Raw genomic sequence first — 14,830 nt, forward strand, 5'->3', positions numbered from 1 at the left:
AGGCCCTGATTATCCTTTGAACGCAGGGAAAGTCCTTCTGTAAAACATTGCTTGGATCCAGTTTTACCCACCAGTATGGAGGAAATAATAATTACTTGCTTAAGTGTCATGTAAAAGGCATATTTCACTGTGTTATAGCACAAGTAATTTTGTGGAGCTTACTCCATTGTATGTCGATGTCCTTGTTTTTCACACCAGTCCACCTGGTTTTCCAGTTCCCATCCATTCCCATTAATTTTCGCGACATTGCTGAAATTAATTGTTTTAAAGCACAAACTAACTACGAAGGATAATAGGTCAATAAAAGAGAGTACTAACGTCATAAGGTTTCTTTTTTGTTTGGTTTTTTTTAATGTCTGGTGTATTTTCGGTGCTTTATTTTCTTCTAAAAGAAAAATAAGTCAAAATGTTTTGTTATTTTAACTAAGCAATGTGTCCTTGAGCACGATAATGTATTCATATGGGCACGTACATTCAAAACAAGACCAGGTTAAAACCTAGTATATGGCTGGACCTAACACACGTGATCCTGCCAACCAATGGTTTAACTTCATAACTCAGCCGACCAATGGTGTAACTTCATCACTCAGTCACTCAGCCACAGACATTCGCGTTTGTAGGGTTGGCCCCGCTGTTGCGGTCCAGCCAAAAAGCGAACTATGGCTTGATGCATTTCAACACAGTAGCCAATCTTAAAATAGTTTCTATGTTCATAGCTAACCTAAAGCTAAAAACAGCTTATCAGCTCAAAAAATCTCTGACCTTATGACGTTAGTACTTTCTTTTATCGACCTATTATCCTCTGTAGTTAGCCTGTGTTCTAAAATGATTCATTTCTGCGAGGTCGCGAAAATGAACAGGAGTGAATGGGAACTGGAAAACTGAGAGGAACAGCACTACCGTTAACGGTCAACAAGGGCATCTGATTTTGCAAGTATTCACGCCATTCAAATACAATGGGGTAAGCTCCACAAAATGACTTGTTTCATACCGAAGTGAATATCCCTTTAAGGACAAATGTGAATTCTCAAACCCAACAGCACCAGAGCAGCCCTCAAACACCAAGGCAGTGCCCTCAATTATGCCAGTGCTGTACACTTGCAGAAACATGCTGAAACATGGCAACCCTGTTACAAATAAATGATCCACAGCTCGTATCAGTATTTAAATTTGCAAATATATCGGTTGCCAACTGTGGCATTCTTTTCTATCCCCATTTATCTGAAAATGGTATAAAACCGTAGATGGGTTCATTTATTTCCTATAGTACAGGAAATGTTGCTTTTCAGGAATTGGACCTGGTAGCCCACCCCCCCCTTCCCCCAGAGCAGACAGGTGATTGGAGGAAGAGCGGGTGCTGGGACTCTGACAGCTGGGTTTAATGAAGGTGGATTCAGTCCACATCCCTCATTAATAACACGGAAACCAGCTGTCACGGCTGAGCCCGGTCCGCCCGTCACCAGGCCACGCTTCCACTTCTCCACATCTTTATTTAAGCGTCGGCCTGCGAATTCGAGCAAGGAAAGGCACGTCCCATTTTTGGAAAAAAAACCCAGATTGCCTCGCTCACCTACTTAGAGAGGATCGCGTTCACGCGATTCACATTAGCCGCGAATGCGCCTGCAACCAGGCCTGGGCTCGCGGCTCCAGTCATTCATCACTGTGTGCAGAATTCCCCGTGGGGGTCAAAGGTCGTCCGGCATAAACACAGACTGAACAGAATGAGGGATGATCCGGAGGATCCGTTCAGACGCCCTCTGTTTTCGCACTCTATAACACAGCCACAAGCGATTGGCCAAGCGTGTTTGTAGAGCGTCACACACGTAACAGGCCCTAACAGGTCTCGCCCTTATGCAATCCCCATGCACGGCTGTTAGCTTTAGACTATTATTATTGGTCAATTCTACAGCGCTGCCGTGTTGCTCATATTTCATGTATTTTGTGTTGCTTAATATCTCTTACTGCATCCCCTTGTGTGGCGTCTGAGTCTGATCAGCTTTGACCTCCATTCACTTCAGTGTTCCTGTTCTCTGGTGCTTTTAGGATCCCTTGTCGTTTGACCATAATGGTCTTGTCAATCTCTAGAGCAGGGGCATCCAATCTTATCTGAAAAGGGCCAATGTGGATGCAGGATTTCTTTTTTTTTTTAAGCCCAGCACTACAACACCTGATTCAGCTAATTAACTAATCATGGTTTTCAATCGAGACCTTGATCAAGTAGAATCAGCTGTCTGAGTGCTGGGCTGAAACAAAAAAAAACCTGCACTCACACAGGCTCATTTCGGATACGATTGGACACACCTGCTCTAGCAAAACCCAGCGGCGAAATCACTGGTCCAGTACTCAGCACTTAATTAATTCATTAATTAAAGCAGCTGATTACACAAATAACTCACTTCAATTGGTTTCCTGGGTCTGAATCAGGCACTGATTTTAAGCCCTCTGAACCCTTCTGATAAGCTGTTGGAAAATACCCCCATATAAGTGGCTGGCTTAATATTTGTATTAGGCTCATTTTGTTTATATAGCACTGTGCAGTAAAATGGGCGTAAATTGTATGCGATGTAAATAGTAGATATAGTATGATCATGTATTTTAGACTGTAGTAAGAATCTTTGTATGTCGCGTTGTTCTTTTGAAGCCTGATATTATCTTGCTATGGCTGATAGAACATCAAGACCACGATGGAAATAAGTTCAGGACTTTTTCGTGTTATCCTTGACAATTTCTTCACATGCAAGTCTTTTGATACATGTGTTTTAATTTTGTCAAATAAACTAAACTAAACTCCAGGCCCACGGCTGAGTACCACTGGTCTAAATGAATAACTGTGAAAAGAGTCTAAGACTATGGACACTCAAATACAAACCTGGTCCTTGTTTTTCTTTTCCCTCAAATAATTATCTAAACAATTAGTGCAGATTGGCCGGACTGTATTCACACCTGATTCCCGGGCAAAGGGAGGGAGGAAAACCAGCAGTTCTTGGACCTTGAGGGCTGTGATTTGAGTGACAGGGCCTTCGACCCTTCACTGCTCTGTCCAAGGGTTTACAAAGCCCCTCCTAAATAGAGGCCCGTTTGTTTGAATGCCTTCCCAGAAAATCAGACCTGAATCGTTACAGCGCAGGTGTCAAACTCCAGTCCTGGAGGGCCGCGGTGTCTGCTGGTTTTTGGGGTGTTCTCAGCACAAGCGTTTCATTTGAAATCATTGATTGGCTAAGCAGTCCACACATCTTGTTCTCAAGGCCTTAATTGGGAGCTGATCGAAAGGAAAACACAAAACCCCACAGACACCGTAGCCCCCCCTGGGTTATGGGTTCAATTCCTACGTTAGACAGCGGACCGTGGCACCCCACAGCATACAAACAGCCACTACATGCATTACGTACAGCAAACTGGGTGAACCCACATCCAGTCAAATCATTTCATTAACACACCGGCTCTGAATGCTCTTATCTTGCAGACCCACATGGGTCTCAGGCCCACCTGGGAGAATAAACGCGTCGGGACCACTGCATAGCTTCAAGGGGGAAAATGTTACAGTGATGGCCCGCTATTCCAATAAACTAGTTTACTTTCTTTTTAAACTGGGACAAAATAGATATACTTATTGAGTTCAGGTCAGTACATTCATCACTACACACAACCTAGAACAGATGATTAATTCTGTATAAAACATAAAAGTTTCCTGCATCGCAGATGTGTTACCAAAAAAAGTACCAAAAAAAAGGTAAGCCACCATGATCCTTAGAGAGAGAGAGAGAAATCTGATTAGCATTTTCTAAATCAGGTCTGCTACTTGGCAGTCCAGGTGCTAAATGTAGCCTGGCATAGGCTTACTATTGGCCTTCTGATCATCAATAAACACTAATAATAGAAAAAAATAACATTGCTCACATACGTCAAAAATGAGGAAGATGTAGATCTTTATACAGTCCACACACCTCCCACAAGTGACAGAATACTAATAGCAGTAGGCATATTTTTGTTCATATGTTATTTATACACAATGTACGTGCTTCTACAATGCATGCATTTATAAAAATCCAGCAATAAAATAAAAAATTAATATGTGGACTGTAGGAGTAAATCTTAAAAGAATCTGCCTTCCCCTTGAAACAGTAGTTCTGTTCTCAGGTATCTAAAAGCACAGACATTCTAAAAATAAAAAAGCCAATGAATTAGCATTGCCCTGAGAAAGTAGATTGGGGGTTAAGAGCTGATGATAAAATGCACACCAATAAAAAGGGAGCACCCATTGCTCTTCTGGTTTGTACCAAGCAGCGGAGCGATGGCAAGAGTTACGACCACAAACTACTGTATAAGACTGTCATCAGCATATAAGGGCATTGCACTGATGAAGCAACATGCTGAAAAATATGAATAATTTGGCCTCGTCTTAACTAAAAACACTGAATGAGATTTTTTTTTGTACACATACAGTAGTTACTGGGTTATGAACCTTCATGACCTGGTGGTTGGTGGCCAAGTCACCCAATGCCAAAGCCAACGACCGCGAGGGATTAAGGCAACAATCAGTCCAGGCCAGGTGGGGCAAAGTGGCGTAACTTTTGGCTGGGGGATATCACCACAGAAGAAGGAAGAAGGAAGAAGGAAGAAGGAAGATTCTAAAGGAAGACTGTAAACACGAAGGACATCGCAGAAGCCATCATCTTGGCCCCTCGTTCACTCCAGGCTGCGTACATACAGCTACCTGCAATTTTCTCTGGGTAAGTAAACCAGGGGGGAGGGGGGTTGGGAGAAATCTGTAAAATAAAATGAACCGGAGGGGGAGGGAGGATGAGAATCAATAGAACAGCTCAGACAAAGGAACACCTGCTAACTGTAAATGACAACTTGTCTTTTTTCTGATAGCTTTTTTCCTCTCATGTAAGGGGGAGAGAATCTTGTCCCACCCACCCCCACTCCACACACGCACACATACACACATATGCACCACACACACACACACATATGCACAATACACACACACACAAATGCACACATGCACACACACACACACACACACATTCACATGCACACACACACACACACACACACACACTCACATGCACACACATCAGACACACACACACACACACACAATAAGTCCACAAATCGAACTGTCAAAAGCACTCCCAGTTTGTAATTGGAGGTTTGCAGGTGGCTAGACAAAAGAACATATATAAATAAATAACTAAAGGATTTCATTTGCTCTCTGCCCAAGTGGTGGTTCCACATCTGCAGTTCCCCATTAGGAGAGCAGCCCGCCACTTCTGTGCGTTTCATAGACCTATGGCAGCCATCAATTTAGGCGGGCATTTCCGCCACCGCGGGAGGAACAGCAGTGCCGTACCCGCCGGGGAAGGGGCGCCGCGGAAAGCGATTGATCTGTTCCGTGAGCGGTGGAACGCCGCACGTGCTTCTATTCAGCGACCGAGCCTAATAAGGCTCTTCAGTCTCTGGAGGGGTCCCGAGCGGCTGATTCGCGAAAGTCGGCTCTTTTTGACGGCGGACGGGCGGGTGGATGGGTGGGTGGGTTTGGGGGGTGGGGGGCTCAGGGAAGCTGTTCTACTCTCGTCTGATTATACCACAGGATTCGAGAGGTTTATTAAACTCACAGAACCGGTGGCAGGATGTAGCGTTCCGTTTCGTTCTGGGAATTTCTTCCAGTTTCTGGAGAGATTTTGCATCCATCTGGAGCACCCCCCTCTCTCCACACACACACACACACACACACACACCATTTTGACTTGTTTAATTATTTTACTGACTGAAGAGGAGACCAGACTGTTGGGAGTGGACAGATCAGTTTATCTCTCCGATCTGCAAGGCCACAGTACAAACAGAACTGAACCGCACACAGAAACACAAGACCAAGAATCCGGGAAGCCAACACAAATGCTTAGAGCTGGGAACACACGGGCGCTTGTCTCCTTGCGCAAACATTAGCTCCAGTTTCCAGAAGAAAAAAAAACAAACAGGTGCCGGAGCAGTCAGGATGGTGAAACCAGCAGGGGGGGAGAGAGCCAGGTACACACAAGTGAGAAGCCTTTCTTGGGCCAGGGCAAACACACACAGGGGCGGGATTGTCAGGTGTGACAATAGGGCCAGTGTGTGGCCAGCTCTGTGGTCTAACGACGAAACTCTGGGGGGCTGAAACTCAACAGCGGGAGCCGGCGAAACCACTTCTCACTGTAAGAGCTCCCCTGAGGCTAGAAACTATCACCCACCACCCTCGCCACTTCCCTACCCTTCCCTCCAGAACTCACCTGCCTTTCTCTGCCCAGACAAACACCATCCTCTCTGATGTGCTTTATATTGGCGGCAGTGTAGCACAGTGGGTAAGGAACTGGGCTTGTAACCGAAAGGTCATAGGTTTGATTCCCGGGTAGGCCGTTGTACCCTTGAGCAAGGTACTTAACCTGCATTGCTTCCAGCTGTATGCATGGATAGTCTGTAAAAATGCTCTGTAAAAGTTGTGTAAGTCGCTCTGGATAAGAGCGTCTGCTAAATGCCTGTAACGTAATGTAATGTAATACTGGCATTGACTCCAATACGAGCCACGAGACGCAGGCACTCGTTTGGTCTCTGTGAGATTTGTAGTGCCGCGGCCGTGTTCTCCCGGCTCTTGTTCAAGGCTTCCAGAGCAGAGAAGAGCTTACGCCTACACTCACATTCCTCACAACGATCCCCCAGCATGCACCGAGAGTAAAAAAGGTTTCCACCGTAAATGCTAAAGGACTGAGCCGAGCAACCCTCCCAACACGCCCGGCCCCCGCTCAGCTAATTAAGACTCATACAGTGCTCGGCGCGTTCGCAGATGAGGGCTGATTAGATTTTCTGCTTGTAGACGCCCCAAAGGCCACTGAAGGTGCAGAGGAGGACACAAGGAAATTTTCGTTTTGCCTGATGGGAACAGTAGAAAGGACAACTCGTACTGCCCGCCCCCTTCCGCAAGCGTCGCTACTGGCAACCGCCTGGTTTTCCCAGGAAGTCTCCCAACGAAGTACTGAACCAGTACCACTCAGCATTAACCTTTATTCAGAACACAGCATGTCATCAACTTTTAATGCCCCAGGATACAGACTCAGACGTTCTTTGTTTCAGGTGAAGGTTCCAGAGAAGTGTAACTGCTTTCACCTTACCTGGAGGTCCAAGGAGTTTGGCCTTCTTCACTGAAAGGGAAAGAGAAAAGGAGACAAGGTCAGCCATTTTGAGCATGGTCACTACATGCAGACAGACAGACAGAAATACTTTTTTTTTTTGCTGTAGCTATATCAGTTTTATTCCCCAGGTAGAAAAAACGCATCACCCTGAAAAAGCAGGACTGAACGAGCACTCTGATTGCTGTGGATAGAGTCGCCTTCTTGGTCCAGCACTGCCCGATTGCTGACAATAAATCAGCGCTTCCAAAAACTGTGGTACTCGGGACACACTGGTGGAAATGAGAGGGGCTGAGATGGACCATGAGATAAAGATACATAATTTACTGTATATTACGCACTTTCTAAAGATGTCCACATCAGACTGTCAAAGTCACAAGGTCCTAGCTACACTATAGATCAGGGCTGCCCAACCCTGTTCCTGGAGATCTAACGTCCTGTAGGTTTTCACTCCAACCCTAACAAACCTCACCTCATTCATCACCAAGAGATCTCATTGAGCTGCTAATTAGTAAAATTGAGCATGTCAAATTAGGGTTGTAGTGAAAACCTACAGGATGACAGATCTCCAGGAACAGGATTGGGTAGCCCAGCTGTAGATGCCGTTTCTCTATGATTCGAAACAAGCAAGGCAGTATTTCAATAGGGGATGCGTAACAGAGCATGAATAAGCTCTCTGAAAGACTGGGAGCAGCTGAAGTGTCCTTTTTCTGCCACATGCCGGACACACAGCCTGAGGTTCATTCAGAGAAGCAATTCTACGGTCAGAGTTCCAGCCGCCAGTCAGAGACCGTGGAATTATATGATTCGCCAGTGCTCTCGTTCCGTCAATCACCAGTCAGACCCTCGCTAGCATAGCCAAAGATTGCCCAGACTGTCAATCACTCAACTTTAAAAAGTACAGAGGCGTGCTGTATTAATAGAGTGATTGCTCCATGTTACTGTAATTTATAGCCCCGATAGGTTAGGGGTCTGTGTCAGTGATGATTTATCAGCACCAAGAAGGCCCTTGGAAGACCAGAGAATAAGCAAATCAAAAGATGACACTGCTGTACTGATAGCTGATAGACACACATGCACGCTTCAAGAAAAAGGTCTTTTCTATAGACCAGTGAATTAAACATGAGTGTGCAAATACAGACATATCCATGTTTGTTTCAGTGGTCCATGTGTGCACAGGCTCACACACACACAAACATGCACACACACACACACACACACACACACACACATACACACGCATGCAGGTACATACATAGTTTGGAACTGCCGTCGATTGTGGCTCTGCTTGTCTGAAACACATCTCATTACTATAAGAAATTATTGTCAATATTACATCCACAACAGGGAATAAAATAAGCAAATAAAGTCTCATTAAAAGTTGCTTTATTTAATTATAAAGTAAAATGTCACCAGTTTGCAAAGAGAAGTTTTTAGCTATTGCAATGCCTAGAGAGGAAACAAATACCCAAATCCTGTTGGCAAAGGATAACTTCATGTGGACAGGCATAACTTTATGTGTATGCCTACAAGAATAATTATGGATCTGTTCAGCTGCAGTCCATGACAGTTTTGTCAAATCCCTTTACTCACTTTTCTTTTCCGTTAAATTCTGAATTTCACTGTCTTGTTTATCCAATCTATAAACCAAACAGAGTCTTGATGTAGCCTTTTATGTCTAGTATTCTACCATCTCTGACTCAGGTTCCATCGTGCACATTATAATGAGAGCTATAAACCCTATTTTCAGGACAGCAGGACTACAATTTACAAAGAGAATTGAACAGCTGACATATTTTTGAGTGGAAAATTGGCCTCTCTCTCATCCCCAAAAAAAAGAGAAAAGTTTTTAAGAGCTTAAAGTGAACTTCAAAGCGGAAATGGTTAGATCGCAAACATCACGGCAGGAGAGAACCTTGTCCACCATTAGGCTCTCCATCCAGAGGACACTCAAGGTCCGTATCAATTCCTTAGCACTCAGAAAAGTCAGAGTTTATTCCCTTCGCAGTTTGACAAGTTCTACTTGTATGAGATTACATCAAATAATAAAAGATCATCTCCACTTTTTAGGATGGGGTAGTGTATCCACGCAATACAATATGGCCATGTGGCACACTGCTTGATGAATAAGGCTCACAGCCAAAAGATTTGTTTGATCACGGCCCTGTTTCACGTACATTGTTTAAACAACCTCAGATAATTTGATGCATATCTGATAAAATTATGTCATTGATTAAATTAGGGTTTACTACGTTTCAGAACTTGAATTAAAATTTCACTTGTTAGGATTGAATCAGCCAAAATATTTCATCAGAATACCTTCAGTGCATATTCAGCCATACACATCGGATGGTATATTTTAAAACATAAGCTCGTTGTGCCATCACTAACAAGGCGATTCACAGGACAAAAGTTTTAATCTATTTTCCACTTCAAGCGGAGCGGACTGGTTACTCTCACAGCAATTTGGTGACTGAGGGCTGATACAAGCTGAGCTGAAGTCAGATGCTGAAATGAGGAATCTTGTGTCAACATGTGGAAACTGAGTTCTTTGTTAAAGCACCAGCCACTCCCTTCAGTAACATCCAATACCAGGCCTGGGACAAGATAAGGAGGTCAGCTCAGGCAGGTCAGTGATGGTAGGGGTGTTGGGGGAGGGGGGGATCTGTGAAACCTTAATTAAGATGACAATGCAAATCCCTCTCGTGGCTTGAATGTGCATTCACATGCAGGTCTGCATATGTACATATGCAAGAATACATACAGGGGCACACATGTGCATGCACACATACATGCACAAGCACACACATGCACACATGCATGCATACTCACACACAAACTCACATGTACAACATGTATACAAGTGCACACACTAGCACATACCAGCATGCATACTAGCACATACTCACATACAAGCATGCAAAATGCACGCACACATACACACAAACAGTGGGCATGCAGGGAAACATGCATGCATGCACACACACTCACATGTACACATGCAAACATGTGGACACACTCACATGCACATATGCACCAATACACACACACTCACATGCAGCAAGCATGCACACATGCACGCACACTCACATGCACACATGCATGCATGTGCACACACTAACATGCCCACATGCATGCATACATACTCACATGCACGCAGGTAAGCATGCATACAGTCTCAGTGAACAGTGAAGCAGGTGAGCTGTAATTGGCTCATCGCAGCCTCCATGTGCCCAGCTGGAAGGAGCCCAGAGGGGCCCAGTGCTCCGGTTGGCCCAAAGCCAGGCCTCAGGACAGCAGGGAGGTGATTAGTTCATCCTGCAGCAGTTCAGACCCCCTACATAATCCCTCAAGAATAAGATCAAGGATAAGATTCCTCCTCATTACAGAGGGAGAAAAAACACACAAACGTACATCCGGCATCAATGTTTGCCCAGCAAAGACCTTCAGTCTATTATATTGATCAGGGCCCTGTTTCACGTTAATCACTTAAACAATCCCAGATAATTTGATGAATACTTTATCAAATTAGGTCACTGATTAAATTCGGGTTTACTACATTTCAGAACGTGAATTAGAATTTCATTAGTTAATCTAGGATTGATTCGTCCCACTCTTCTATAAAGGGGAGATCAATCGCACACCGAAAACAGGATCACACTCCTTATAGAGAAACAAAGGGAGATGGTGCTTAGCGAGATCACTTAACACATCAAAAATTGACAAAAGCAATATTTTTCAACCTCTCATAATGTAACCTATGTTTTTTTTTTTTTTTTTGTTATGAGGTTGGAGATTATGGCAACACTGGAGAGGGCATATTTCTTTACCATATTCTTAAGATCAAGAACTCATCAAGAGACAGAAATCCTAACTAACATAGCTAGAGCAGCCAAAATGAGAGAGGAATCCTGGCAGATAATTGTTTGACACTTTCACTTTCTTTCAGATAATGTCACCACTCTGAAACATCAAATTATATAATTTTTTAGCACGTGGCAACAGCTACAAAAGGAGCTGGCAGTAGGTCAAAGATAAATATAAAAATATATTGCAGACATAGCCTCTTTATTCAAATTGTACATTTTGAACTGGTAAATGGCCAGGTTAGTGGTTAAACTCACAGAACATTTTGAAACACTATAAAAACATTTATTTATTAGTGATTATGTAAATAATACCATTGCGAAACCCGCTTGCAAATTATATCGTCACCTGCATAGAAACCTTACTTAATACTGCTCACCCTTACATGGCCAGGAAATCTGATGAACATACTGATATGCCTTTGGAATGCAATGTACACTTTCCTGGTTACTCGGTACGCTATACTGTGGCTTTACTTATATTTTTATTTCTTTGGCTTTAATGGTAGCCTATTTCTCATTGTGTTTATTGAAGTTTTGTCTCTACCTTGTTTTCATTTCCACATTTTACTATTGTATTGTGTAATTCTCTATCCTGTTCGTTGGTTTTATGTAGCTTTTATTCTTGTCCTCAAATATAAAGTACTTTGCATTACATTTTATGTATGAAACAAATGAACAAATAAAGCTTATTATTATATATTCAGCATCGCCAACTGCATATAAAAATGTACCAATGTGAGGAAGCAGAGCTCAATAAGGTGTGTGAATCACTGTTTGGGCTCGCTTCACTCCAAGCTGGCAAATGCGTGCAGCTATTATTTACTGGAGGTACGACTAACTCAGTAGCGCTCATAAAGATAATCATACAAGTGACTTAAAGCAGTGGTAACGAACCTCTGTTCTTGGAGATCTACTGTCCTGTAGGTTTTCACTCCAACCCTAACAACGCACACCTCAGTCAATGGCTAGAGATCAGGATTGAGCTGCTACTTAGTGCAATCAGGTGTGCAAAATTATTGTCAAAAAATGAAAACCTACTGGATGGTAGATCTCCCGGAACATGGTCAGTTACCATTGCTTTGAAGGATCTTGCCAGTCTCTAAAAAAAAACTTGTCCCCTTCTAAATTCTCTTCTTACAATGATGGCTCATTCATCGACCAGAACCTCACAATCATTTCGGCTGTTGGTGTGTGTGTGATTCCTCCATGTGGCTTATAGGCCATGTTCATGTCATACAGCTAACTTAAGCATAAACTTGCAGTCTTGCAGGTTTGGGTTTAAGACCCAGCAATAAGTCTGGCCAAATTGTGAACTTGCTTCCTGAAACCAAAAGTCCCGAGTTTATCCCAAAATGTCAACAAACTAGCGAAGTTAGCGGAGTCAGCCACATTCAAGCAAATTGCTTTCAGGCACCCCATTCAGCCATCCCTAGCTTATTAGCAGGAGAATCAAGTGAGTCAAAGCCTTTAACTAATCGTCTCAAACAGCCACCAGAAACCGTGTTCTGTGCCAATCAAGAACAAACTCGAGGTCTGTGATCAAACACTGTTCCACTGCAGCATGAGCAGTATGATGTAATAAATGGAAATTATTTGGTGCAGGTGACATTATTGTGTACTAGAAAGTAGTGCTTTATGTTCAGGAACAGGGTTCACAATACCCAGAGAAGACAAATGCAGTTATAGATTATGTGTGTAAGCCTACAGGTTGCCTGTCCTAGTGCAGGTGCATTATGGGTAATGTGCGCTATAAACACACTTGGCCTTTCTTTGGCACCTTAAATTTCCTTCATTGTTGTTGTCTCTTTTTCAGCCTCTCCATCTGCCACTGTCTCCTAGCTTCATTGTTCACTCCTGACCCCACTTTCAAAGCATGTCTCCCTCCCTACCCACCCACATCCCCTTCTACCTCTCCTGTCCTTCTCTCCCTCTCTCCCTTTCTCCTTCTCTCCATCTCCCTTTCAATCACGTTCCTTTTACAACCCTGCAGGTTTTTCAGAAGCTCTTTTCAGTCGAAGACTGGAGTACCCTGGTAAGAGTGTATCACTGCTGCTGACAGAGCCCTTCTAAGGAGTATTCAGGGAGTCCTTTTTTATTTCTCTGGCACTTGGTCTGGGTGCTATATAGGCTTCCCGGTGGAGTCTGCATCTGAGCCATTCTGTGAATAAGACAGTGGAGTTTTCATTTATTTTTTGAGTTCTGGCCTTCCCATGCCCAATTGGCACTGTCAGCTGAAGCTTCCCCCCCCCCCTCTCTTTACATGGGGGCAGGGGGAAAAGAGGGAAGCCCACACAGCTGGTCTGTAGTTGCAGCTGTCCCATTTACATACCCCTGGAAATGTTATTTTTGGCATCAGAAGAACCACAAACAATGCACCAATGCAGGCTGTTCCTCTGTAAATGCAATGCACAGTTATTTGTCAGCCAAAATTGCAGACCCTTTCACTCTTCCACAATAAAGAGAATCCGACGTCTTAAACCAAAGGTGCAATCTGTACCTGCTGAAATCAAATATCTTTTAATGAGACTGAATTGAGCAGAAGAGGAACCAAAGATGCTGAAATAGACTAATCATCCAACACACACACATACAGGAAATGAAGAAAAAGGAGGGGGGAGTGCATTCTGGGTAAACCTACAGGTGAAAGATCTGAGCTTTAAGCACGCTACAGGTTCGAGTCACGGGTGGGCCTTGAGCGAGGGATTCACCCAAATTGCTTCGATAAATACCCAGCTGTATAAACAGAAATGTGAATTTGCTCATCCCGGATGGGGAGGTCTGCAAAGCAAATAATTATATCCAGATTAGATCTGCTCCCACCTGGCTTCCCAGAGAACAGGCTTTTCCAGCTCAGCTCTGTGATATTTATAGCAGTGTGAGGGTGGTAAATAATAGAGTAAGAATCATCATTTGGGGGAATGAGGGCTTTCTCTGAGTGCCCTTTCCAAACTCCAGTTCTGTTCAGGGACCACAGGGTACAGAGCACAGTGTGCAGGGTACAGGGCACAAGGCACAGGACAGAGCACGGCAGAGGGCACAGGGCACAGGGAACAAGCAGAGCACACAGCAGGGAGCACAAAGCAGGGACAGGAAACAGCACATAGGACACAGGGAACGGGGACCAGAGCACAGGGCACAGGACACAGGACACAAGGCACAGAGCACACAGTAAAGAGCACAGAGCAGGGCACACAGCAGGGCACTGGGCACAGAGCGCAGCACAGGACACAGGACACAGAGCACACAGCAAAGAGCACAGAGCACATGGGATGGAGGAATGGTAGGACCAGCAGAGATTGCTTCCAATTTTGCTCTCTCTCTCTCTCCCCGTCTCTGTCTCTCTCACTTGCTGTCTGTCTCTACCTTTCTTCTCACATCTCACTCTGATCTAGTCTCCTTCTTTCTGTGTTTCTGACTTTCTCTTCCTCTTTCTTTCATTCTCTCTGTCTCTGAGCCTAAGGACAGCAATTTGTGTCATGACCAAACACAAATCCACCCAGCCAACGAACGAGGGGCGAGCACCGTGTAAAGGAACGCGCGCCAAAATGTCAGAGCCGGCATTGCAGGGGCTGATGGGAGCCACCGTGGGTGATCAGAGGTCACGCGGAGAAGATTGAGGACTTCCCGCGGGATAATCCGGGCCCTAATGCTGTAAGCGACGCGGGAGCGGCCTCCGTGCGGCTGGCAGCCCCCCCCCCCCCCCCGGTGGCCACTGCCTAATGAGGGCTGACAGAGGATCAGTACTGCGGGATCCACTCTCTGTGGCCCCACCCCTTTTGAGTGGTTCCCAGGCGA

The 14,830-nt window shown here is 44.5% G+C and overlaps 1 protein-coding gene across 2 annotated transcripts in view; it reads right to left on the bottom strand.

Annotated features, from left to right (window-relative positions):
* The window catches only part of LOC118206716 (protein unc-13 homolog B-like), a 163,222-nt gene that overhangs the window by 134,179 nt on the left and 14,213 nt on the right, over positions 1-14,830 (bottom strand). For both annotated transcript variants that reach the window (XM_035379733.1, XM_035379732.1), the window contains exon 2: positions 7,149-7,178. In XM_035379733.1, coding sequence (XP_035235624.1) covers positions 7,149-7,178 — 30 coding nt within the window. The remainder of the gene's footprint in view (positions 1-7,148; positions 7,179-14,830) is intronic.

This window comes from Anguilla anguilla, chromosome 10 (genome assembly GCF_013347855.1).
Source record: "Anguilla anguilla isolate fAngAng1 chromosome 10, fAngAng1.pri, whole genome shotgun sequence".
Taxonomy (NCBI): Eukaryota; Metazoa; Chordata; class Actinopteri; order Anguilliformes; family Anguillidae; genus Anguilla; species Anguilla anguilla.